General features: G+C 39.5%; 1 protein-coding gene across 2 annotated transcripts in view; it reads left to right on the plus strand.

Annotated features, from left to right (window-relative positions):
- The window catches only part of LOC134212494 (homeobox protein 2), a 477571-nt gene that overhangs the window by 25536 nt on the left and 425490 nt on the right, over positions 1-26545 (plus strand). For both annotated transcript variants that reach the window (XM_062690426.1, XM_062690425.1), the window contains exon 2: positions 14257-15581. In XM_062690426.1, the coding sequence (XP_062546410.1) occupies positions 15405-15581 (177 nt within the window). In that variant the 5' untranslated portion in view covers positions 14257-15404. The remainder of the gene's footprint in view (positions 1-14256; positions 15582-26545) is intronic.

Consider the following 26545-nt stretch of genomic DNA (forward strand, 5'->3'; position numbering starts at 1 on the left):
TCAGGGTTATAAGTTGTCTGGCAATTTAATCTCATATGCTCGATGCAAATGAAGTAGAACAGCTGCATATAAACATAGAAAGCATTATAAAAGAAGAGTTTCCCTTCATGCGGCGTTTACCACCATGTATCCATAAATACAGTCACATACCGGAGCTGATAGCAGAAATGGTAAGCTATTCATAATTTCACAGACGTCTTTCCTAAAAGTTGTTCTCAAGTATGAACCTGAAAGCAGAAACTATTTCATATTTTCAATTATGAGCAATATTAATCAATTTGTAATAAACATCTGAATGAACATAAAAAACATCAAGAATATTAAACTTAAAACTTAAATAAACGCTACACTAGACACATATTTTGAAACGTATACTAATTAAGCATGGATTTAGCAAATACAGTATGGCTCATAAAATATGCAAATATTTTTACTGCTCATATTTGTGTACATTTAATGCTTTTTTACTAAGCTAACTCTCCAGTCAGCCTTGCGAACAAAAGCGTAGTATTGATAATCCAGAATTCGATGTTGGTCCGGTCTAAGATGTTTTCGAGTGGGAAACAGTGAACCATATAAAAAAAAACATTTGTATCAAGTGAATGTATTCATATCTTTTAATTTGTTCTTGTGATTTTGAGATTATTGCATTTTTAATAAGCCATATTGTATTTTATATAAAAATCATCCTAATAGATATATTGTTCTCAATTATGCATTCAATTAAAAATATTTTGCAGCCCTACCCTTTGAGTTTTTATGACGAACAATCTGAGAAACATGCCACAAGCGGTACAAGCATGCTCGATCACAACTCGCCAGAAAAATGACTCCGGAAGACAATTTGACCTACATGATGCGATTATCCTTAGCATGGTCAGATCCAAAAATGTCGGATAGTTGGATTCGATCGGAAAAAAATTATAAAAGCAGATTGAAAGATAACGACTTTGATCATCAAATGAAATTTTACTACAGCGACCATTGTAATACACACGAAATTGACCTTTTAGATAGTAGTAGTACGAACAGTGAAAAAATGGATGATACGGATACAGAAGATGAAAGCGACGACTATGACAGCGAAAACTGTGCATAATTATTTACATAATAATAGAAAATACTGAACTCCGCGTTTCTCCGTTATTTCTATAATAAAGAAAAATAAAATATAAATTAGTAGTAGATTTGTGTTACTTAACGATAGCCTTGCAGCATAGTATTCATTTGAGGTATCCGCAGTTATAAACTTCGATCCTTCCAAGTCATGTTGATGTTACCATTTACGCATTTGTATGTAGCCCAACATCATCAAATCACCATCCGACAATTTGTGTTTTATAGATGCGCATTCATTATAAAGCCTTCAGTATTATAATGAATATTAATGTAGTGCAAATTTATTATGCTGCAGTTGGGTAAAAATGGTAACATAGGGTGGGTGTACCAATTGTCGCCATACATAAGAACAACTATTTTTAAAAAAATAAGTAAAAGGCATGTGGGTGGACTTTATATATCAAGCGAAAGATTTTACTTCCTGCTCCTTAGTACCGCTGTGAAAACCACAATAAAATTTTTTATTATCCTCAAAATTGATTAATCCATAATAGGAACGCATGCACCAGTTGTGGCACTATTCTTAATTTTGGTTCCTTATTTGGCAAATCCCATTGTTTTCTTATGGGACTGGCCAAATAGGGACCACTAGTGCCACAACTGGTGCAAAGGACGTCAAAAATTAAGCAAAATCAATTTTTACAATTATGCTTTGCTTGTTTGGGAGGAAATCAAAAGTGTTATCGTATCATATGAATATGCTTTATCGATATGAACTTGGTTGGCGGTGATTCGATTGGCCATTTGGCATATAATTGATGAAATTTTGCAGGAATGATGAGTGCTAACGAATACATTTTCTGTGAAAATTTCAGCCTTTTTGAATCATGCATTGGAATGTTATTGATGAATTAGTGTTTTATTGTAATGCAGGATAGACATTTCTGATACAAGATAAGACAAACACACAGAAAATGATACTTTTTTTATTTCTCCGGAGCTTGAATCCTCCACCAATCGATTTCTACGAAGGTTTTGTGCAAGGGGACATATATATTACTGATTTGTTGTAGCGGGATTAATTATGTGGGAATTTGGGTCCGGTTTTGCCCACTGTGCAGCGTTTCGACTTTGTGAACAGCCTCAATATTTATATGAAAAACCCAGATTAATCCACCTAGCAGTGATGATGCCTTTCTCGTGCATTATAAAATATATTGAAAGAATCACATTAGAAAGGTCAAAAAAGCTCTTTAGGAGAATAGATCACATTTTTTCGATCATTTTGCATGTTTTTGCATTAGTTAAAATGTATTGCCACCATTTTCGGAAAAAAAATTTTTCTCGATTTTGAATTTTTTTTCCAAGGGGGGACCCTTGGGAAAAAACAATGATTTTTCAATAATTCCGAAATGCAGTGTCCGATCGAGCCAAATTTCAATAGCAAACAATGGGACCGCATTCCCCGTCGAATGCAACTTGTTGCGAGTAAATCGGATAATGCTAAGTTCCAAAAAGTGTGTCTACAAAATTTGTACACATACACACATACACACACACACATACATACATACACACATACAGACATCACCTCAATTCGTCGAGCTGAGCCGATCGGTATATAAAAATCGGCCTCCTATCAAAATTTTATTTTTGAAGCAATATTATAGCCTTTGCGTACACTTAGTGTACGAGAAAGGCAAAAATGGTTATTTTGCCAACAGTGCTCCATGTATAGATTCAAACACTGGAACTGGTGCACGCATAGTAACAACAAAAATTCCTTGTGTGGAGGGAACATCCATTAATTACGTAACGCTTAGGGGTTCCCTGAAGGGCGACAATCCATAAAAATTGTTTAGATACCTCATACAAAAAGTGTGACATAGGGGGAGGGGGATTGGAAATGGCCATTTTTGGCGTTACTTAATTAATGGATCTTTCCTTAATTATGAAATGAACATTTTAATTTTCTAAAGAATCACTCGGTGGCCAAGGTGATCCATGCACAATGTCATGCTCAAAATGTCGGACAATAACCCGGTGAAAATGGTTACCGATAGAGATCCGCAGGGGACAAGAAAGCGAGGTGCACAGAGAGCAAGGTGGTTCGATTTGATGTCCCCTAAATACTGACCGAGCTGAATGTAGACGAATTTTATATACTGCAGAGGCCTTAGTTTGAATGAATCAAATGAAATAAATTCCGTTGTTAGAATGTCAAATGTTTTATTTCACGGATGTTCCGGAATTTTCGGAAGGCCACAGCATGTATAAGCCACAACATTAAGTGCATACTAATAATGCAAAAACAAATTGCATCAGAAAAATCTTGGTGTTTCCATTTTTTGGGTTTCTCCAGATTTCCCACACCGAGGTGTGCGCCGTCGCCGCCGACAGTTTATGGCAATCCCGTTGAAACTCCAGAGGATTTCTCGTGAAAAAGGCTATTTTTTAAAATTTCTCATTTTTTAAAATTCAAAGCACTCGTGTATGTGTAGTCTAGACTAGACTAGACTAGAAGCTTATGTGGAAGTACACGACAGCCCCAGAAATTCATTCGAAAATTTCTCCCTCCCGGAAAATTGTTCAGGGATTTTTGCTTTGGTAATTCTCTCGGAAATTCCGTGAGAAATTCGTCTGCAAATTCATCTGGCATCTCCAGATATATTTCCGTAAATTTCGTCAAAACTTTTTCAGAACTACCTCCAAAAAATCCCCCTGGAATTCCTCTGGAAATTATCGAGGAAATTCTCCGAAAGATCTTGCGAAATTTTCAAAATCCAGGATTTCACAGCAAAATCTTGCAACAATGAGCCCGGAAATTCTAGAAACTCTCCCACTTTTTTTTCTTTTCAGAAATTCCTCCATGAATTCTTCAAAAATTACTTCAAGAACTCCTTCTGAAATCTCTTCATAAGTTACCCCGAAAATTTCCAGGAAGAATTTCCAAAGGAGTTCTTGTGCGAGTATCTGAAGGAGTTCTCATTCCCAGAATTTTCTAAAGTAATTCTTGAAGAAATTCGAGATGGAGTTCCTGGCTTGAGTCCCATGAGTTTTTTTTGGATAAATTCTTGATTGGTTTTCCGATACATATCCTGGAGAAATTCTCGTAGGAATACTCTTTTAGGAATCTGAAATAAATTTTGGAGAAATTATAAGAAATAAAATAATAAGTTTTTTTTTCAAATGAGGTTCATAAGGAATTTCCAGAGGAAATATTTTTGAATTTTAAAACAAATTCTAATTAAAGTTATGAAATAATTTCGGACAGAAATATGAAAGAAATTCTAGTAGGAGCAATGCCTTAGTTTTGCCATCTTCAAAAGAATTCCTGGAGAATTTCCGGTAAAATCTAGGAATTTATTCGGGAAATCAATTAAGGATTGCTTTGTAAATTCTTTTGAGTTTTCCCTCGGAAATTCTTTAGGAATATATTTAAAAATACAAAATAATTAGGATTTTTCAAAGAAATTCCTTGAGGAACTTCCGAAGGAATTTGTAGATCATTTTTCCAAGAAAGAAATCGCTAAAAAAGTGTCCATAAGAAAGATTAGCAATTTTGTAAATTATTTCTGGATGAATTTCCGGACGATTTTTCGTATGGTTTCTTTAAGAAATTTATGATTTGTAAAGTGATTTATGAAAGATTTACTTGAAAGGAATACTTGAAAGAATAGCCGAAGGAATCCCGAATGGATTTTCAAAGGAGTTTCTAAAGCTATTCTTGAAGAATTTCCAAAGAATTCTTAAAAGCAATATATACGGAAAATCTCTTCTAGGTGTTTTCTAAAGTTTTCCTTAAGGTTCTTCTGAATGAGTTCCTAAAAAAATCCCAAGGAATTTCTAAAGAATATCCGAAGCATTTTCCGACGGTTTTTACAGTAATGCAGTAATAGAACACTAGTGGCGCTGTAAGCATTGAAATTATTCTGCTAAAGTATGCTTCAATAAGCCTAATATTACGATTAGATAAATAATTTATCGTAATAAATATCGTGTGAAAGCTGAGAAAGAAAATTGAATGTATGGGGATGGCATCAGCTTATCATGATATTTATGATCATAAATAGTGTAATCTGAATAGGCTATAACTTGGCCGTTTGACACTTATAGTACCGGTACCTTGGCTGCTAGATCCAAGCAAACTAGATGTTGGTCACGTGAACAGGTATAAGGACGTTTGGCATGAGTATGTTAGGCATAAAGGATGTTAAGTATTAAATGCCCCAAAAACAGCCCACGACATTAAGGAGGTATTATGCCTAACGTCCTTAAGCCTAACGTCATGGATCCAGCAATCTCATATTTTTGCATCAACACCTTTCTTGAAGTAGTTTTCGTATGAAGTTCTGAAGGAATTCCAGAGGAAATTCCCAAACATATTTCCGGAACAATTCCTTAAGATTCTTTTTAAAAAATAGATGAAATAAAATTCAAAGAAATTTCCGAAATAATTTTTAACCAAATTTCCAAGGAAGAAATTTAAAAATATCGTAAAAGAATTGCCAAATGCATCTCTAAAGCAATTTCCGGAGCCATTCCTTGAGATATTTTCTAAGGATTTTTACAAAGAAATTTTCAAATGAAATCCTGGAGGAAATTCTAAGGGAAATTTTGAAGCTTAATTCTTAGTTTGAAGGAATTTCTGTAATCATTCTGAGGATTTTCCAATGGAATCTAAGAAGAAATTTTCAAATGAATCCTGGAGGAATTTCCTATGCGATTCCTGAAGGAATTTTTGATTGAATGGCTGAAGTAATTTCTGGGTGAACTTGCGAAGGAATTCCTTGAAGAATTTCTTAAGTAATAATTACAAAATTGTTTTTGTGAGACAACCAAGAATTTTTTTTAAATTGTTTTTCGTAGTACTTACTTGTTTGATCCATTTTTTGCTGCTAAAATCTATTAGTTTTTACCTGAAAATTAACGTAAAACATCTGGAGAAAAAACCTGGAAAAATCAGGGAATTTTGTTTTTGCAGATGAGTAGACACCCTATTATGTCACCGCGAATCATTCACTGCGTACCGAAAAAGTAAATACAGCGATGCAACCTCAAATGACAGAAAGTGTAGTTCGGTTGAATCGACATTTTTTCGAAAAAGTTGTTTAGCATTTTCGTTAACATTTTCGGGCCAAATGACTCTTTCTGCCAAAACATTATTTCTACCAAACGACATTTTCAACCAAATGATCTGTTCGATCAAACGATTATTTCGGGTAAACGGCATTTTTAAGTTAAATGACCTGTGAGAGCGAACAACTTTCATGACCAAATTACCACCGTTTGGACGAAAGGCATTTGGCGGAAAGCCATTTGTTCGAATCATAATTGGCCGATAGCACGTTAAGCTGAAAGTCATGTAGCCGAATTCCATTTGTCCGAAACGGTTCTTAGGAAATGGTTTGGCCGAAAATGTCATTTAGTCATTCGACCAAACGACGGTAAGTGACAATAAGGCGGAGGTCACAAGGCCAAAATTTTTTTGGCGGAATATATATTTCGGCCTATACCTATCTGGTCGAAAATGTTGTATAACCGAAATTGGCATACCAATTAAAAAAATGGGCATGCGATCGAAAATATCGTTTGGATGGTCATTTGGAAGAAAATTCGTTAGAACAAATAGGTAATTTGATCGAAAATGCCGATTGCCAAAATCGTCCTCTGGCTAAACAGGTCGACATTTTCGACCATAAACTACGCAGAAGAAAATAGCACAATAATAAATCGTGATTCGATGGCAAAATAAGATATGGACTTGATTGATATATAGGATAAAAGATCAGATGATAATATCAATGTTTTGCACTGAAATGTCACGAATATATCAGGTTATGATATTTGTAAGAAGTGATCAATATCTCGAGCTACTGGTTTGTTTTTATCAATAGCATATCTTGGTATTAAAATGATTTTGCGGTGCAAATTTGTGACATTGTTGCATGTTCTTTTATGTCTTATACCAATCGAGTTCATATGATGTTTTCTTAATCAGTTCATGACTTCTGTCCGGGAACACCCGTTCCCGTTCGAACAAATGGCATTTTCTACCAAATGGCTTTTCGGTCAGATGACTTATTCGGTCAAACTACAATTTTGGCCAAATGATCAATTAGCGTAAACGCTTTGGTCAAATGAAATTTTCTGTTTTCAGTTTAATATCCCTTTCGTCCGAACGTTCATTTCGGGTCGATGACTTTCGGCTTAACACGTAATTCGATCAAGTGGATTTCCACCGAAAGATTTTGTCAAATGACCCTTCCTTCTATTTAATAATTTCCCATGGAATTGCAAAAACAACTCATGGACAATAAAAAGTCCGAAAAATTTTACGTTCAAATACCGAAAAGTTTTCCGTGAAAATTTTAGAATTTCACGTAGAAATTCTGAAGTTTTAGTAGCATTACCGGAAAATTCCAAATAATTTTCGAAGGAATTTAAAAAAACCCAGATTAATCCACCTAGCGTTGGTGGTGCCTTTCTCGCATTTAGCATCGCAGACGTCAACCTTATATGGGGTTTCTATGGTCCGATCCTGAGACGAGACCTGCAAAGACGCTGCTTCTTTTCTCTTGTTTTGACACTTGTTCTTCTTTTCATCACAGTTGACCATCGAGTTTCAACTGTTTACTTGACTGTTTCACCTAAGCCCCAGGTGGACCCTTCTGAGCACAATAAAAGTGTATCCAATTCACGAAATAGTAAATTCATTTTCATAAGGATTTTTATACCGGGAACAAAACATAGGTTTATTACTGATTATTAACAAGCTAAACGGATGGTTTGGAATACTCGTTAAAGTAAAAAAGTCTTCGTAAAACAAAAATGATGTGGAATATTTTATTTGGGATACCAATACTTTCACTCAAAAAGCTGCTGGTTGCACCTGACAGTTCGTGACAGCAGTTGACTGGCAGCAGCTGAAGTTACATTTTTTCCTCTTTGCAAGTCCCGTCCCAGGTCCGATCTAGAAATACTAGAATAAGAGATCGGCGAAGACGCCATCTTGTTTCCAATTGAACCGTCAAAAGCGGTTCCATTTCTACTTGTTTACTTTTTGCATCCACAAGAAGAAAGCAAAAATTTCAAGTGCTGCCAGTATCATTGTTACGATTTCATACGTTGCCATTTCGACAGTTTTTCACTCCGCCGGTCTCTGGTTATAGGGTTGCTAGTCCGAACTACCATTTTCTTCATAACTTTCAAACGCAATGACCGATCGTTATGAAATTCAATAGTGATCAACAAGGCTTTGTCCCAGAGCGTTAATGAATAAAGCTTCCAATGAATGATTAAATTGGTAATGATTAAATCATTTAACTCTATGATTAACGATTATGATTGATGATTTATTCATTTTTGACAATGATAAAAGATTATGAATAAAGAATAAAATATTTTTTTACGATGATTAACGATTAAGATTAATGAATAAAACGTTTGAAGTATGATTAACGATTACCAATCGTGATTAAATGTTGACAGAATATGTGTATGATTAATGATTAACGATCGATATGATTAATGAATAGTGATAATGAATAATAAAATTGATTGATTTGCAATAGTCAAGAAACCTTTCTTTCAAATTGGGTTATTGAAAGGTATAACATTATATGATTATGATTAAAGATTAATAAATAAAAGCAATGTATGCAATGATTAAAATTGATGATTAATGAATAAACTCAAAACAATTATGAATATGATTAGTGATTAATGATTGAATGTAAAATTATATGATTGACGATTAGTGACTAATGATTAAATCATATTTTTTGGATTATTATGATTAATGAATAATGATTAAATAACACATTATTCATTAATCATGATTAAATCTATGATTAATCATTAATGCTCTGCTTTGTCCCCTGTCGAATGAAACTTGTTGCGAAAAAATCGGTTAAGGATTACTATACGAAAAGTTGTCTAATGTTTTTTATAGCTTTTGTGCACACACATACACACACACATACACACATACATACACACGGACAGACAGACATGTGCTTAGCTCGTCGAGCTGAGTCGATTGGTATATAATACTATGGGTCTCAGAGGCTTCTATAAAAAGTTCGTTTTCGGAGTGAAATGATAGCCTTTTTTAGTTGTACGAGAAAGGCAAAAACGTGCTAAATTCAAAGAATTTCGTATCGAAATTCTGAATCATGTTCCGTTCAACATATTTTTTTGTTAAAATCCCTATTTTGAGTTCTGTAGAATTTTCCGTGGTAAGTTCATGAAGATTACTGATACGGATACTTCGAAGAATTTTCTGTGTAAATTTTGAAGAGCAATCAACAGGAATTCCGAAAAACGTTCCGTGCATATTTGAAATAATTCAAAACAATTTCCTGAAGAATGTCCAAAACAATTTTCCTTGAAAATTCCAAACACCTACAATTTGAAAGTCCAAAGAAACTCTCATTAAAACTTTAAAGTAGTTCCCGTGGAAAATCCGAAAATAATTTTCATATAAGTATTTTGGAAAAACTAAGAGATTTTTTTGGAGAAGTTCATAAAATTCTCCCGGTAATGCCTTGAAAATGTCCCGAAAAAATCCAGAAAAAAATATTCAAGAAACGAACGCAATGAAAAAAATCGCCACACCGCACAGTGGGACCAATTCCAAAAAGGACGGTCAACAATGTTTAAAGTGAATGAAATGGTCGAGCAGGCCACATACTGCGATATTTCATTGAAAAGATGGTTCATCTTCTCGACATCAACTACTCGTAAGCTAGAGTTCCACTACCGGAGCGAGAAGTGTGGCACCAGTCGTCGCAAGCACGCTATAGTTCTCAAAGACAACGTGCTTGCACCAAGCGATGTCCCATCCAATATCAATGGCTGGCGCCGCCAATGTTCTATTTCTATGAGCACTTCTACAGGTCTTAACTGCTACCTTTAAGGACATAGTTGGAAGAGTACCACGATAGCAGTCAATATGGCACCGAACCTTCCACGGGTCAATACCACACCTCCCGCACTCCTCTCCCACCAACATTCGTTTTTGTTTTTTCAAAGAGTCCTATGCATTTGGGCATGAATTTTAGCATATTTAAATCAGCAGTTTTGTGCCGTTTTAATAGCAGTTTAGTTTAGTTTAGTTTAGTTAGTTTAGTTTTAATAGCCGTTCGCGATGTGGTGGGCTTATCACTGCATTTCACTTCTTCTCAAAGGGCATTGAAAAAATCAAGTTTTGACACACTTTTCCACACATGAGCAGCCCAAAATGTTTTTGAAATCAGTCACTTGTTTGAAGCGAAAACTTAATAAAAACTGCTATTTTTGACTATGTAAACACCGGGACCGGCAGCAGCAAACTAATATGTAGGGTGTGTGTGTGTGTGTACAAACTAACCCCCACTGTCTGGCAGCGATGTTATGGAAGAAAGCTGACTGTTTTACATATTTTTACAGTCAGATTTAGTCCGGGAGTTAGAAAGTGCTAGCTCTACTGCAGCTCCAGTGACCCATTTCAGACTGCCTGGTATTTCATGACCAGTCCGAGGTCACTTTTGCTAACAATAAGCCCCGCTTGTTTATGCTACCATTATCAATTGGATAATGGATCCATAAACAAACTTCTGGATTAAGCAATCCAGCGCGTATTTAATTTTAGTCATTAAAAATATACATGAATACATTTTGAAACAATCTCACCAAATTCGCTCATACCCGGAGACCGGCTTCACGCTTGAGCAAGAATAACTGGTTCTTGTTGTCGATAATTAACACTGTTATAACATAGTCACACAATCGTCTTTAATAAACGCGGTTATGAAAGATCCGGAATCAATTTACTCAAAATCAAAAGCGAAAATTGAACGAAAAACCCAGATTAATCCACCTAGCGGTGATGATGCCTTTCTCGTGCGGTAAAAAATAGTATTTTGGCCATAACTACCAAGCCTATTGTCCGATCCGTCCAATTTTCAATAGGAAACAATGGGGCAGTATACTGCGTCGAATGCAGCCTGTTGTGAGGGAATCCGTTTAGGGTAAGTGCATTAAAAATGAGCTAGACTTTTTTACGCGCTTTTTTATGAGGAAAAGTATTTTGGCCATAACTACCAAACCCATTGTCCGATCCGTCCAATTTTCAATAGGAAACAATGGAGTCGAATGCAGCCTGTTGTGAGGGAATCCGTTTAGGGTAAGCGCATTAAAATTGAGCTAGACTTTTTTACGCGCTTTTTTATGAGGAAAAGTATTTTGGCCATAACTTCCAAGCCCATAGTCCGATCCGGCCAATTTTCAATAGGAAACAATGGGGCAGTATACTGCGACGAATGCAATCTGTTGCGATTAAATTGGTTGAGGGTAAGTGCAAAAAAAGTGAGCTAAACTTTTTGCTCTTTTGGTGCGCACATACACACACACATACACACACACACACACGCACACACACACAGACATCACCTCAATTCGTCGAGCTGAGTCGATTGGTATATAACACTATGGGTCTCCGAGCCTTCTATAAAAAGTTTGTTTTTGGAGTGAACATATAGCCTTTACGTATACTTAGTATACGAGAAAGGCAAAAATATGACACACTTGTTAGCCGCAAAAAAAAAGCGACCGGTCCCAACCATGGCACACTTCGTTTTCAGGAGCAAACTAATATGTAGGGTGGCCCAAAAATTATTTTGCTCCGTCACGCTCAGTCGAATATGTTTCATATTCTGGGTGTCTTCCGATGTTTTGGGCTAGTTTGAATAGGAGCTTACCGTGCACAGATCGTTTCAGGTTTGTATGAGAGTTGATATGGCGAGGATGAATTTTACATTATTCTGATTGTGGCGCTTCGTCATTGGGCCCTGGAGAGGGGGAGACCATATGACTGGATGAAATATTCAAGAGCTTTGGCTCCATAGACAATGCATAATGAATGGTCGTTCCGATAGTTGGGAGTCGATTCTAATCGAGGTTGCGAATCCTTAGCATGATCATTAGGCATCTCAGGAAGCATCAGTGAAACGTGTAATTCAACAAAATAGCAATAATTTGTCTGTAATATCTATCGCACCAGGAGCAGATACTTCATACAAAAAGTGTGACATGGGAGTAAGCGGGGTATAAAATGCTATTTTCGCGTTACGTAATCAATGGATCTTTCCCAAGGTGCGGTTTTCACTCAGCTATGTGGGTACCATTTTCGCCAGCGTTTGGAGGAGAGGCACTGTAGCCAGTGTAATGAAAGGTTTAGTTTCCCTTACTAGCTTTCATACAAACTTTAACCGGCTTGTGCTCAATCAGTTTTTGTTCAAATCGGCTTTTGGAGGACACCCGGAGCATGGAATGGAATCGATTGAGCGTGGTGGAGCTGGGTTGTTTTTTGAACCACCCTACTAATATTCTTTGTTTTTTATAAATACGAAACCAATACTACTACAGTATATGACAGTTTTTATTGTACCAACACTTTCAAATCTTTGTTTTGGTACTCAACCCACCTTCACCTTAAATACCGATTTCAGCCGCCTCACTGCAGTGCTAACAAAAAAAGTATTTCATTATTAGAAATTGTAAACATAGGGAATAGGTTTTGTTTAGTCCCTAAACAAAGTAAAGCTGTAGAGACGCAAATCGTTACTTGATATTGCGATTTATGTGAAAAACCCATGATCTTTTTAAAGAGAAAGTTAGGAAAATTAGAAGTAATGGATAAAATAAAATCCTCTCCCGAAATCATCCATTGCGACTAGACATGACTTGACTTGATAGTTTGTCCTACGACCTACTCTCTTTGTCAATATTTTCAAAATCGCAGAGCGTTGGAACATGTAAGAACTCATGATCACGTGAGATTTCTTTAACAAAAGTATACGTGAGACAGGAACAAATGGTGCTAGGCGCCATACACATATTACGTAAGCATTTTAGGGAAGGGCGGGGTTGTCGTTTTCTTATGCACCATATAAATAAAAAATCATTTGTATGAAAGAAATCTTACATAAGGGGAGAGGGAGTCAAAAACCCTAGGAAAAATGCTTACGTAATAAGTGTACGACCCATAGACAATTTTCGGCTGATGTCGCACCATTGCCTTGGGGCAAATAAAAAGTATAAGGAGAAGTGAAAACATATTGTGCGTTGCTGTACTTATCAACACTGATTAGCAAGACCGAAAGGACCACCGTCAGTAAAACCAAAATATCTAAGCGGGCGGAGGGTGGCGGAAGCTAAATTCTGCAGGATTGGATTCCTGACAAAAAAAATGAAGCTACAGTGTGAATTTCATTGATGAGTACCGATGGGTACCCTTTTGAATTTTACAATTAAAACAGCAAGACGATAATACAATAATAATTCTATACATAATAAAGACCGAGTACTTTCTGCGCGATCAAAAATAATTTGCGAACGTTCAAGCATGACTTTATTAGTTTTACAATCCGTGACTCAAGTTATTAATTAGGATCACTTTGAAAAAGTGGTTTTTGACCGTCTTGAAGATTGGTCCTTCTGTGCGCCGATTCACGCCGCCGGCGTGACGCCGAAATCGCAAAATCCTTAATAAGGAAGCAATTTATAGGAATAAGCTGCCCTACAATTTTGTAAAACATTGCAGTGTAAAAATTTTATTCTAAAAATAAAGTTTTGGCGTCAAATGCATCGTTTCGCGTAACTCTGTTTCCAGGACCATAGTGAATTGAATGACGTTGAACTCTTGAATTTTATTGGATTTAAGGTGGCGTTCGGAATTAGAATCGAAATTAAATGTAAAGCTTGGCAGAATTGAATCAAACCCCAGATTAATCCACCTAGCTGTGATGATGCCTTTCTTGTGTACTATAAAATATATCGAAAAATCCCATTAGAAAGGTAAAAAAAACACTTCTGAGGGGATAGATTCAATTTTTTTTTATCAATTTATATGTATTTGCATTCATTTACATGCATTGCTGCCGTTTCTAAAAGAAATTATCAAGCGCTTATACGAAAGTTCTATTTTTTCGTCATCCGATTCAAACAATTGATCTATTAAAATATTTTAATTCATGTGCCATAAATACTTTCAAAGTGCCAATGTGCTGTCATTTGCAAATGGGTACCAACTATATAACATTGACTTTACGAAAGATAATTATGCCACTTTATTACTACTGATTTTATTATCTTAAGAATGAGCTTAATTTTTATCTTTATCATAATGAAAGTTCCTGTTTCAATTCGTTACAGCACTCACCGCTCAACTTCGCCAACCGTGAGATACATCAAAGAAGCTGTATCAGCGCAAAACATTAAGTACGGGTGGAAAATCCCGGGGCCCGACTCGTTGGATGGTTCAAGAGCCTCACCGTCATCAGAGGAAAAGGAAAAAATAAACCGAAATACTACACCTCGTACCAGCCAACATCTCGTGAGAGCTCATAATTTAACGATCACTCGATTCGCAATTTCCAAGAGCAGCTGATTATTCCATAACAACTGTCGATGCGAAATGGAGATATGCTTCTCGCATCGTCGCCGCCGTAGCCACCACATTTGGTAACTGCTACTAAGAAGCTGGTGAGGTGATGTCTTGCGTTGCAGCCCCAACAACAGCAACACCAACAACGACAACCACGTGAAAGAGGAAAATAAATCACACTCTCGGGGGTTTTGTGCCTTCGTTGCTCGCACTGCACGCGGCTCAAATACGTCGTAGATATCGACGTTGATGTGCGTCTCGGGATTGGAAATTCAGACGAAGAGTTGAATGAAAAATAAATGAATATCGCTGTAACGAAAATAGGAAAGGAAAAGTGAAAGATTGCTTACGGTTGGCTGACTGCGCGTGGCCGGCGGCGGTTCTTCCACGAATTCGGTCCGGGCTAGACGTGGAACGCGGAAAGTGCGGAATGGCCCGGGCCCGGGATGGCCCCGGTTGCAATAGCCCCAACAACGGCAGCAGTGTGTAAAGATATACGCAATTTACGCTTCAAGTGATGAGAAAGTGTTGATTTATAATATTTTTTCGGGTTTTTTGTCCGTAAAAGATTTGGAGAAAAACCGGAGTTGATTCGAAGTGGTAGCCAGCAAAGAAGCGCTTTCAGTGAGTGATTCCAATAAAATAGTAGAAACCTCCAAAACGTCTAGTCTCCCGCATCTCCCGCAAGTGCGATTCATGCGGTTGTCTGTGAAAGGCGACTATTGCGCTAATTAAGATTTATTGTTCATAAAAGTTGAACAATTCGATATAAGAAGAAAAAGGTTTTTAAGGCCGCTCGAGTGAAGTCAGAGAAGCAACCCACTCTTTATTGGAGTCTCGGGTTTGGGGTTAGTGAGGGTCAACGGAGAATACATAAAACAGCCTCAAAGTGTCGTTCAAGGGGGCAGCAGCTAAGATGCCGCCGGTAAACATACCGGAGAACGGTGGATCCGGGCCACCGAGTCGGACTCCGTCCATAATGGACAGTCCCACGTTGGCCCGGGTCGAAAGAGCTCGGCTCCGGCAGGAGGCCGGTGCCAACGGAAGCAGCCAACGAGAGGATAGCTTGGAACGGGCATTGCTGGATCCAAAGGTAGGTTTCGCGATTTAACTCTATCATTGGTGATTATCACTAAATTTGCCTCACAAAACAAGGTCAGTTTAAATTCTGGGAAGACATTAATCATACGTTCTGATAAGCAGTTGTTCATCGCTTCCTGATAAGGCGCACGTCATAAACAGTCGGCGGCGACGGTAATTTTGTTAGCACCTCACTGAAAGATGTGTGGAATGTTGGCACGATTAGCACTGATTGTCAACAAGACGTCCAACAAACCTCACTCCTGTCCATAAATACACAACTGTCCCATGTAGATAGGAAATCAAGCAAACATGGGACTGTTATCCATTTATGGGCAGACTCGTGGTCCCATTTCAGTTTCAAATGCACAGAGTTTCTGATTCCCGTACCCAGTTATGAATCTCGTGGAATGACACACGTCAGCGGATGAGCTTTACGAGCGAGTGAGCACTCTTGGAAAGTGGGCACCTACAACATTAAACGTTACCGTCCTGCTAATGGATAGGAAGAGGTGCAAAACGGAGAAAATGAATGTTGTTTAATGTCATTTTGGTTCCACTCTAAATTACACTTTAGTGTCATTCATGTGTCTACGCGCTTCATAGTTTCGCGCTATGGAGTGGCATGATGGATAACATCACCTGAGTGATTTGCTTTGCAAGTGATGTATGAGATCTGAAGCACCTCTCATTCTTGGTCAAGATGGTGCTTTGCTCAAATTAGAAGTATGTTTACTCTTCTGAGATCTCATCTGCTAGATGTTTGAAAGATAACTCGCTATTTTTGATGTTCGACTTTTGATGTTGTAGACGTTTAATACTTGAGTCAGTTATGTCATTGGAAGTCTTAAGCACAAAGGATATAAATACAACAAAATATGGAAGAACACTTAACTTTGACGACCAGTTATTTAGAACCTTGGGAAGCATTTAATGTTCTAATGTATGTCTGAAATCTATAGCTTTATTTTGCTTAAACTAAGTGAGGCTTAAATCTAGGAAGAAAATACAGTATGAGCACTTTTTTCTGCTATGAATTCCTTATCTAAACCTTTGATTTATTCTAATATTTTTCAAATTTGTAATTTTTTTCGAGAGTTCCTAGGATTTTTGTTTACTTACTTGATGATGGGCTACAGCTCTTCGATGAACCTATGCCAAATGGAGTATCGCTCTGAACATTGAGCGCCCACAGGTCCTCTTCAACTGCAGAACGCCATCGTGTACGCGGTCTTACCCGAAGCCTACGGCCTCTTCCGGATTCTCCATTTAATATTATCTTTGGTTGACGTTCTCCCGGCATACGAACAACGCGTCCAGCCCACCGTAGTCAAAAGTGCTGTTTTTATTGTGTTCTTCTACCAGAAGTTTAATCAGTGAACCGATTTCCTCTAGCGTCCCAGGAAAAAGTCCAAACTAGGATTGGGAACAGCTTCAGCTGTAGAAATATATTGTATTTAAAGTTTATAAGTCATAAAAATCCAATTAGCACTTTCAATTTTTATCAGTTCCTTCGATACTACCTCCCTTAGTTTTAAACAAATTCAGGTTAGGTTTGTAGCTTATGATAGTAGACATCATTATCATTATTATACTTGCTGCGGAATTTTACCAATCACTAATAGTTTATAATTATTTAATTTGGAATGGATTTATGGTATTGGGAATAGATAAACCCAAGCTAGATTACATGTGTGCTATCACGGCATCTAATTCTGCCTGATAAACAATATTTACATCCTACTTCTTTTTACATTCTTCTCCGTCGTGGCGGGGTTTCTATCATTAGCCGTCAGTGAAGTCGTGGCAGTCGGCAGTTGAACATTTTGATGAGATCGCGTTTAGGGGCTCTCGCCGTCACAGAATTGATTTCAACTGCCAAGATTTGAAATTGAATAGCAAACAGGGCCTACTAATATCCCTTTTTCTTCCATACTGACAGTGAGGATGTGGACAGCGCTGTTATCTATTATCCGTTATATCCCTGTTATCTCTCCATCGCTGAAACAGTGATTACGATTGGCACTCGTCTCGGCCGTTCAGTTGATTCATTGTGGATTATAAATGATTCAGACTAATCACGGAGTAGTAACCATGAATATGTGATAATGCGAGGATTTGTGCTGGAATTAAGTGAGAATCTTTAATGAACTTACGTCTTGATTTTTACTTTAAATTCTGGCGAAGATTTCTTCTGCAACAAGTGAAGAACATATCTAGTATGTTGAGAAGAAGAATTATTCTGCTAGTTTCGAAATTGGAATCAAATCAAAATTTCAAATTCAAATCAAATCTCAAAAAATTTAACCTTCCTAAGAAAATTCCCATTAATATTGCGCTACAAAGATTTTATTACTGTTTCTTCTCAAAATGTGCCAAAAACTGTTTCAGAGATGATGGAAAACGTAATGCAGTCATCGTTTCTGCAGATGTTCTAGGTTCTTGGCCGGATCGTGTGGCCCCAAATGGCCGGAGTGAATTGTTATGACAGCAGCTCTCTGTGGGTGCGTGTGCTCGCCACGTAGGGCTGACTTGAAGAGGCCGAGTCATGGCTTGCTGTGCACTGATCGATACGCTGAGGTGTTAATGTATAATCACACGCTGATGATAACTTACTCAAACCCCACATTTCCCTTCTTCTCTCATTAAAAAAGGCAAAAAAATACTCTAGCATAGAACGCAAAGATTTTTTTAAAAGTTATTTACGCGAGACGAAGATGAACATATTGCTTTTGAGAAACCGATAATTTCCTTTGAAAACTGAATTCCAAAATAAACTCGTCCGATCATCGTGGTTTTCAATCACATATCAACGAAATACAAGTCAATAGGTTGTATCATTTAAATGTTAAACTAAATTGGTACCTAGTGTTATGGTATTGATCTCTGTAATATAACTTGCTAACAACCGCTTAGACCATGTGTTCCCAAACTGTAGACCGTGACTCCCATGGAGGTCGTGGGCTGATCAATGATGGGTTTCGAGACACGAATCTTGATTCATACTTTTCTCCCTATATTGTCCCACAAATCTATAACAGCCATTAAATTTAGATCTATGTAGATCTATGGAGAACAAAAAAAATTGAGGTTTTTGTCAAATATAATGGAATCTAAACAATTCAAATCCAATTCCAATAAAAATCCAAGCCACATTCAATCCAACTCCAATCAACATCCAATCCCAATCCAATCTAAATTCAATTCAAATCCAATCCAAATCCATTCCACATTCAATCCAAATCCGTTCCACATCCATTCCAAATCCAATCCAATCAAAATCTTATCCAAATCCGTTCCAAATCCAAATCCAATCAAATGCAATTCTAATCCAAATCTAAATCAAATCCAATCCAAATCCAGTCCAAATCCAGTCCAAATCCAATCTAAATCCAACCAAAATCTAATCCAAATCCGTTTCAAATCCATTCCAAATCCAATCCATATCCAATTTAAATCCATTCCAATCAAATCCAAATCCAACCAAAATCCAATCCAAATCCTATCTAAATCCGTTCGAATTCCAAATCATTTCCAATCCATTCAAAGTAATATAATGATGGGATATGAAGCAATTCATAATGGTTTGTTCAATCTAACAATGCATTTTCCAGACGCTTTTGTGATTTTCCAAACCACAATCCATTTTCCAGCCGACGCGCTTTGTGCTTTTCCAATTACAATCCATTTTCCAGCGGTCTTCCAGACACGCTTTGTGATTTTCCAATCCACAATCCATTTTCCAGCGGTCTTCCAGACGCGCCAAACCACAATCCATTTTAAGCGGTCCTCCCGACGCGCTTTGTAGCAATAACAAACCAATTGCCTTGTGTTTTTTTAATTATCAAATTTTAACACATTTTAACACATTAGCACATTAACAATTGAATTCAACTCACCTTTTGAAATCAGCGTCAGGGTCCAACAAATCTCCTGGCAGGATCGCCAAAATGTGTGGCCCCAAAATGCCGGAGCGAATTGTTATGACAGCAGCTCTCTGTGGGTGCGTGTGCTCGCCACGGAGGGCTGACCAGAAGAGGTCGAGTCTCATGGCTTGCTGTGCACTGATCGATACGCTGAGGTGTTGATGTATAATCACACGCTGATGATAACTTACTCAAACCCCACAGTTCTCTAAACTATTCTGGAGTTCAGATCCTTAGTCTACTAGGTCAATTACGCTTGGTTCAAAAACCGAGAGCAACCCATGATGTCCATAGAAGCCTTTAGAGGGCCTGTGTTATTGAGCGATTTTCGTCCACGTAATTGTCCAGTTGTGGATCCTTCCTCCCACGATTACATAAGGCAGGTGTTGCCGATTATCAACAGGTTTGAGGTCATTTTCGAAAAAAATGAGCTGATGCTCGTTTTGGCATGAGTCCAATTCTCGTTGCTACTAGAGACAGAGTATACCATGCATCTCCACGATTGTCTTGGGAAAAAGTGTAGTGTTAGATGCAAACGATCGTTTATCTGGATTCACTAAGTGATGCAATCTGTGGGATGGGATGTATAAACATGTATTTAAAATGTTTTACTCACGTTTCTTCTTATCGAACTGGGGTACCAATCAAAACCACGAATAATTAACATACCGGTCGCACAAAAGAGATCAAAATATTTCGGATGATAGTTTTGCGTGTTGTTCAAAACGCAATTTATATTATTATTTATTCAGACTAAGGCCGAAGTGGCCTGTGCGGTATATAAGAATCTTCTCCATTCGGCTCGGTCCATGGCTACACGTCGCCAACCACGCAGTCTACGGAGGGTCCGCAAGTCATCTTCCACCTGATCGATCCACCTTGCCCGCTGCGCACCTCGCCTTCTTGTGCCCGTCGGATCGTTGTCGAGAACCATTTTCACCGGGTTACTGTCCGACATTCTGGCTACGTGCCCGGCCCATCGCAGTCGTCCGATTTTCGCGGTGCGAACGATGGATGGTTCTCCCAACAGCTGATGCAATTCGTGGTTCATTCGCCTCCTCCACGTACCGTCCGCCATCTGCACCCCACCATAGATGGTACGCAGCACTTTCCTTTCGAAAACTCCAAGTGCGCGTTGGTCCTCCACGAGCATCGTCCAGGTCTCGTGTCCGTAGAGGACTACCGGTCTAATTAGCGTTTTGTAGATTGTCAGTTTGGTACGGCGGCGAACTCTATTCGATCGGAGCGTCTTGCGGAGTCCAAAGTACGTACGATTTCCAGCCACTATGCGTCTCCGAATTTCTCTGCTGGTGTCATTTTCGGCAGTCACCAGTGAGCCCAAGTACACAAATTCTTCTACCACCTCGATTTCGTCACCACCGATGCAAACTCGCGGTGGGTGGCTCACATTGTCTTCTCTTGAACCTCTTCCTATCATGTACTTCGTCTTCGACGTGCTGATGACTAGTTCGATCCGCTTAGCTTCCCTCTTCAGTCTGATGTAGGCTTCCTCCATCTTCTCAAAGTTACGTGCCATAATATCTATGTCGTCGGCGAAACCAAATAGCTGGACGGACTTATTGAAAATTGTACCACTCGTGTTAATCCCTGCTCTTCGTATTACACCTTCCAAAGCGATGTTGAATAGCAAACACGAAAGACCATCACCTTGCCGTAACCCTCTGCGGGTTTCGAAGGGACTCGAGAATGCCCCTGAAACTCGAACTACGCACATCACCCGATCCATCGTCGCTTTGATCAACCGTGTCAGTTTATCCGGAAATCCGTGTTCGTGCATTAGCTGCCATAGCTGGTCCCGACCGATTGTATCATATGCGGCTTTGAAGTCGATGAATAGATGATGTGTGGGCACGTTGTATTCGCGGCATTTCTGCAGTACTTGGCGAATGGCAAACACCTGGTCCGTGGTGGAGCGTTCGCCCATAAAACCCGCCTGTTACTGCCCCACGAACTCCCTTGCAATTGGTGCTAGTCGACGGCATAAAATTTGGGAGAGTACCTTGTAGGCGGCGTTCAGCAGTGTGATTGCGCGGTAGTTGCTACAATCCAGCTTATCGCCCTTTTTGTAGATGGGACACACGACACCTTCCATCCACTCCTGCGGCAAAACTTCCTCCTCTCAAATCTTGGTAATGACCCAGTGCAGCGCTCTAGCCAGTGCCTCACCACCGTGTTTAAATAGCTCTCCTGGTAGTTGGTCAACTCCAGGGGCTTTGTTGTTCTTCAGCCGGCCAATCTCCTCCTGGATTCCTTGGAGATCCGGGGCCGGTAGAATTATGTCCTGCGCGCGTTCTCCCAGGTCCATCACCATACCGCCATCTTCGTCTGCCACATCGCCATTCAGGTGTTCTTCGTAGTGCTGCCGCCACCTTTGGATCAGCTCACGCTCGTTCGTAAGAAGGTTCCCGTTTATGTTATTACACATATCAGGCTATGGCACGTGGTTTAACTTCTCATAGAACTTTCGTGTGTTATTAGCGCGGTACAGTTGCTCCGTCTCTTTACGGTCTCGATCTTCCTGCTGGCGCTTTTTCCTCCGGAAAATCGGATTTTGTCTGTTCCGCGCCCGTTTATATCGTGCCTCGTTTGCCCTCGTGCAATCTCGCCCATGCTGCATTCTTCTCTTCCACTAACTGCTCAAATTCTCCGTCATACCAGTCGTTTCTCTGATCCGGGGGCTCCGTACCAAGTGCAGCTGTTGCGATGCTACCAATAGCGGATCGAATATCTCTCCAGCCACCTTCAAGAGACGCTGCGCCTAGCTGCTCTTCCGATGGGAGTGCTACTTCCAGATGCTGTGCGTATTCTTGGGCTAGTCTACCGTCTTGTAGTCGCCCAATGTTAAGCCGCGGCGTCCGACTTCGACGCGTGTTATACACCGTCGAGAGTTTTGAGCGCAGGCATACTGCAACGAGGTAGTGGTCGGATTCAATATTCGCACTGCGGTAAGTGCGGACGTTCGTGATGTCGGAGAAGAATTTACCGTCAATTAGAACGTGGTCGATTTGGTTTTCCGTTTCTTGGTTAGGTGTTCTCTATGTGGCCTTGTGGATATTTTTGCGGGGAAAGAAGGTGCTTCGGACTACCATTTCGCTACACCCTGCTACACTCCCTACCCCAAATATAAAACATTCCAGTGATTTATCGTGGAAGTGCAGATGACTCGTCGGCATCCATCAAAGCGAGAATCACGTCAACATTTTTCTTCCCATTCCGTAATTGACCTGCATTCGGACACGGTCGGCGCTGCTATTGCTTAATTTTGGGTCACCAGTTCTCAAACATTGAAGATGATGTTAGTCCCAAACATCATCTGCTGGTTCGCTGTGTAACTACAATTGACCTGGCAAAAACGGAGTAGCAACCGTGGGCGGTCAATTATGCTTATACTCATAGCCCCCATGGGAACCTGTTCCAGGATGACCATTCCAGTGGCTATCCATTCTATGCTCCCAACTACTTGGGAAAACATGTGAATTGGATTTGATTCTCATTTTTGTAGGTTTTTCAGCAGTGAGCACGCATGTTAACGACCTAGATGTATTTCTTTGTTTCGCGTTTAGAATATGTTCAAATATGTTTAGAATATGGTGGAAAACTGAACAGTCATGCATTTAAGACCAAGCAATTAGGTTATAATGCGCCCGTGTAGTTGCGGACTGCAAAATGGTGGGTTGACATCAAGAAAGGAGGGCCCAACAGAGCTCCGGTCTCTAACAAGTTCCTATCTCACGCTTCCACGGATCGACCGATGACACAACCGGCTGCTAAGGGTTGCGTACTTAGCTGGTAGTGCAGCCTGGGCACTGCTGCCCTGCTGATATCAGATATCAAATCCAATTTTAAATTTCCTGGGGAGTTGTACAACATGTTGGAGCGTGTATGCGGCTCCTAAGGTGGCAGCCCACCAGCGTGATGTAGGTAACGCGACCCCGGTAAGGAGATAGAAGAAAAAGAGAACGTTATTTTTGGCAACCAACCCTGCAACGAAATAAGGACTATGATTGGAAATTCGGTACCTGGAATGCCAGGAGCCTTCACTCCGCTACCAATGACAACGGCCTATGGCTAGTAAATTTGGCTGCTGCCAGAGGGATGGCCATCAGTAGCACTTACATTGCACATGTCTAGGCGGCAGGAACTATGTCCAAGGGCTCTCCCGTAAAGCTGGTAGATCATTTCTACGTAGTGTTTTACGTTGTAAGATCTACCAAACCGAGCCCTAGCTTAATCCATTTTTTAAGCTAGGGCAATAAGTTGTGGTATTTCAAGGATTTATCGTATTTAGTTCTCTCTACCATTTGCAGTTTTTGAATTATAACAAAATTAACTTTACCCTACACATGGTTGAAAGACTCAAATTCCTCTCGTTTGAGGCTAAATTGTTTGCAGCAGAAACAGATTTTCTAGCAATTAGTTATAAAACCAAGGCCCATCGACCTAGACTGAACTAACTGCTGGAAAAAGTTCGAGTTAGGGTTCTATGGATGTACTAACTCTTCATGAACTGGTAAACAATGGTAGTTAGAGGAACATACGGAAATTCTTGTTATTGAACAACTTCTCTAGATTGAAATGGTCTTGTAGATAAAGCTAAATCCCGGGATTGTAACTTTACTGGTGATATTCTAGAAGCAAGACAAGGATGTGACTAGGGCTCCGATGCATGGCCAATTAACAGTATTACTGTTCTGTTTTCTCAAGGAAAGATTTGATAAGGGGCGCGCCTTCAATAAGATTGCTCTCTGTGAAGGGTCTAAATAGCGGGACCGTGTCATATACTCTTGGGAAAACAAAACAAGAACTGTATCGAAACCGATACTTCATTGCTTCTCAATAGTAATGGAGTTATTCGACATGCACTTAAACACTAAGGATACATGGAATGATACAATAGATCTAATAACTGGTCGCAGTGGCACACCCGAACAGGATAAAAAATGTCCAAGGGCTTTATTACCCCTCCTGACGACCCCAAGTTATGGGACCTGCCTAGGACGTGGTAGAGTTTAGCAGTGGGCTCTATTAAACCTCTACAAAAAGCTACATGTGTCCGCAAGCGAAGATATGATTCAGTAGAGAACCCAAAAGAGGTTTCTTGGAAGGCCGCTTACATGATGACTTTTTGCAGTTAAAGAGAACCTGAGGGCGTTCAGCGTTCAGGGCGACAGGAAGCGATTGGCCCAGGATGGAGTCCAGTGGAGATACTCCATTCGGCGTAGGTTCATCGAGGAAGAGCTGTAGCCCATCAAGTATAAAGTAAGTAGTTGCGGAAGGAAATAGGGGTGTTGCCCAAAATGACCGATACCCTTTTGTGTTTGATGTTAAAAGAATACATTGACAACTATTGTCTCAAGTAAATTATTCCACACCAAAGACGATAAATTAATCTCTTCATTACGATTCAATACCACGTCTAGCTACGATCCTTATTGGTCTCTTCCTGGATGGCGCGATGTTGATGTCATCATAACTCAAATCATCTGATAAATCAACACCGTTAATAATCTTTACAAGTCCAACGGCAAGCGTGTTTTCTATAAACTACCATCCAATAAATTCTCATGCTTTATCTTCTAGTAAACGAAGAGGCCTTCCAGTAGTTAGTATGTACGGGGGAAGGTCTTAATGCCCATCCTTTCCATCGCTTTCCGGGCCAAGTCGCGCAGCAGCTCCTCGGTCAGGGTCACCTTAAGTACATACCCGATAAACCCAATACATATCACCATCGCTCATCGCTGTCCGCGGTGTTGCGACGGCGGCGTAAACATTCATACTTATTGCCCAATTGCACGCAGATTGCACTGCTTGTGCCCGCGCGGCGCGCCACCATCGAAAGTCAAACACCCATCAGCATACCACCACACGCACGCCTCACTGATTAACAATTCATTACACCGCAGAGGACGGTTCCGAATCCGCCGTCGTACAAACGCAATCTCTCCGACCAAGAAGGCAAGGGGAAGGCACTGAGAGCGTACCAACTGATGCGTTGTATTTGGTAATTTGCGTGCCGATCGCTAATTAGATTAGGTTAACAAATGTGCGTTTGATTGCAGTGTTTGTCGAATAGAAAAAAATCGATTTGCTTACACTGGAAGTGCTTAAAAAAAGCATTGAATTGATTTATCATTTAGAAATTGAATGAGAGTTTCTTTAGCTGCATTTGAGTGAAGGCGGATTTGTATCTTCGATTTGAGTCATGTCTGTTGAATTCGAAAGTTGGAAAGATTGTTTTTCAAACTGGCAGTTGGATGAATTTATCGAAATTGCACGTGTACTGAAAATATCTGAAGATTGTGATTTTTTATCTACCCATGATTACAGTTTGGTTGGCCACAACTTTCCTTATTATCTACATCTACTCAATTGAACATATTAAAGATGATCCTAAAACAATCATTGGTTTAATTTTTCTGCCCAATATTAAAGTAGGGCAGGTGTGTAGAAATTCTGCTCGTCTCACTCATTGTTAATTTAACGACGAACATACAAATGACACGCAACACGTACTGCAACTGCGGAGATGGAAACAATAAAAATGATTAATTAGCCAGTCGTTAATAAAGTCCGCTCATTGATTCTAATTTATTTATAATCCACTTCATGGCCATTACACGTCTTCCCCGTGGGTGACTTGACGCTTCGTATAAACAAAACGACGCCCACAGACGGCGCCACCACATACCGCAAAACCGTTTCGTCCAAGCAACATAAGTACAAGACATTCGAGCGAATTACACGTCCTCCAACCACCGCCGATCCGATTGCGTTTATTATGGCCTATCGTTTGTCTTTCGGGCTTCGGAACTCGACCCGGAGTTGAGATTTATCCATGAAAGCCAAAATTTACGACCCCGGGCCAAAATTACCGGCCCCGAAGTCGCTATAAAAGATGAAAGTAGGGAGGCACTTGCACTAAAAACCTCCTTCCGCGATTGCCCGGTTCGCGGAAGAACCGGAAGAACTCGGGATGACGACGATGGTGATGGACATGATGATGATGATGATGACGACGACGACAATGATG

This window comes from Armigeres subalbatus, chromosome 2, assembly GCF_024139115.2.
Source record: "Armigeres subalbatus isolate Guangzhou_Male chromosome 2, GZ_Asu_2, whole genome shotgun sequence".
NCBI lineage: Eukaryota > Metazoa > Arthropoda > Insecta > Diptera > Culicidae > Armigeres > Armigeres subalbatus.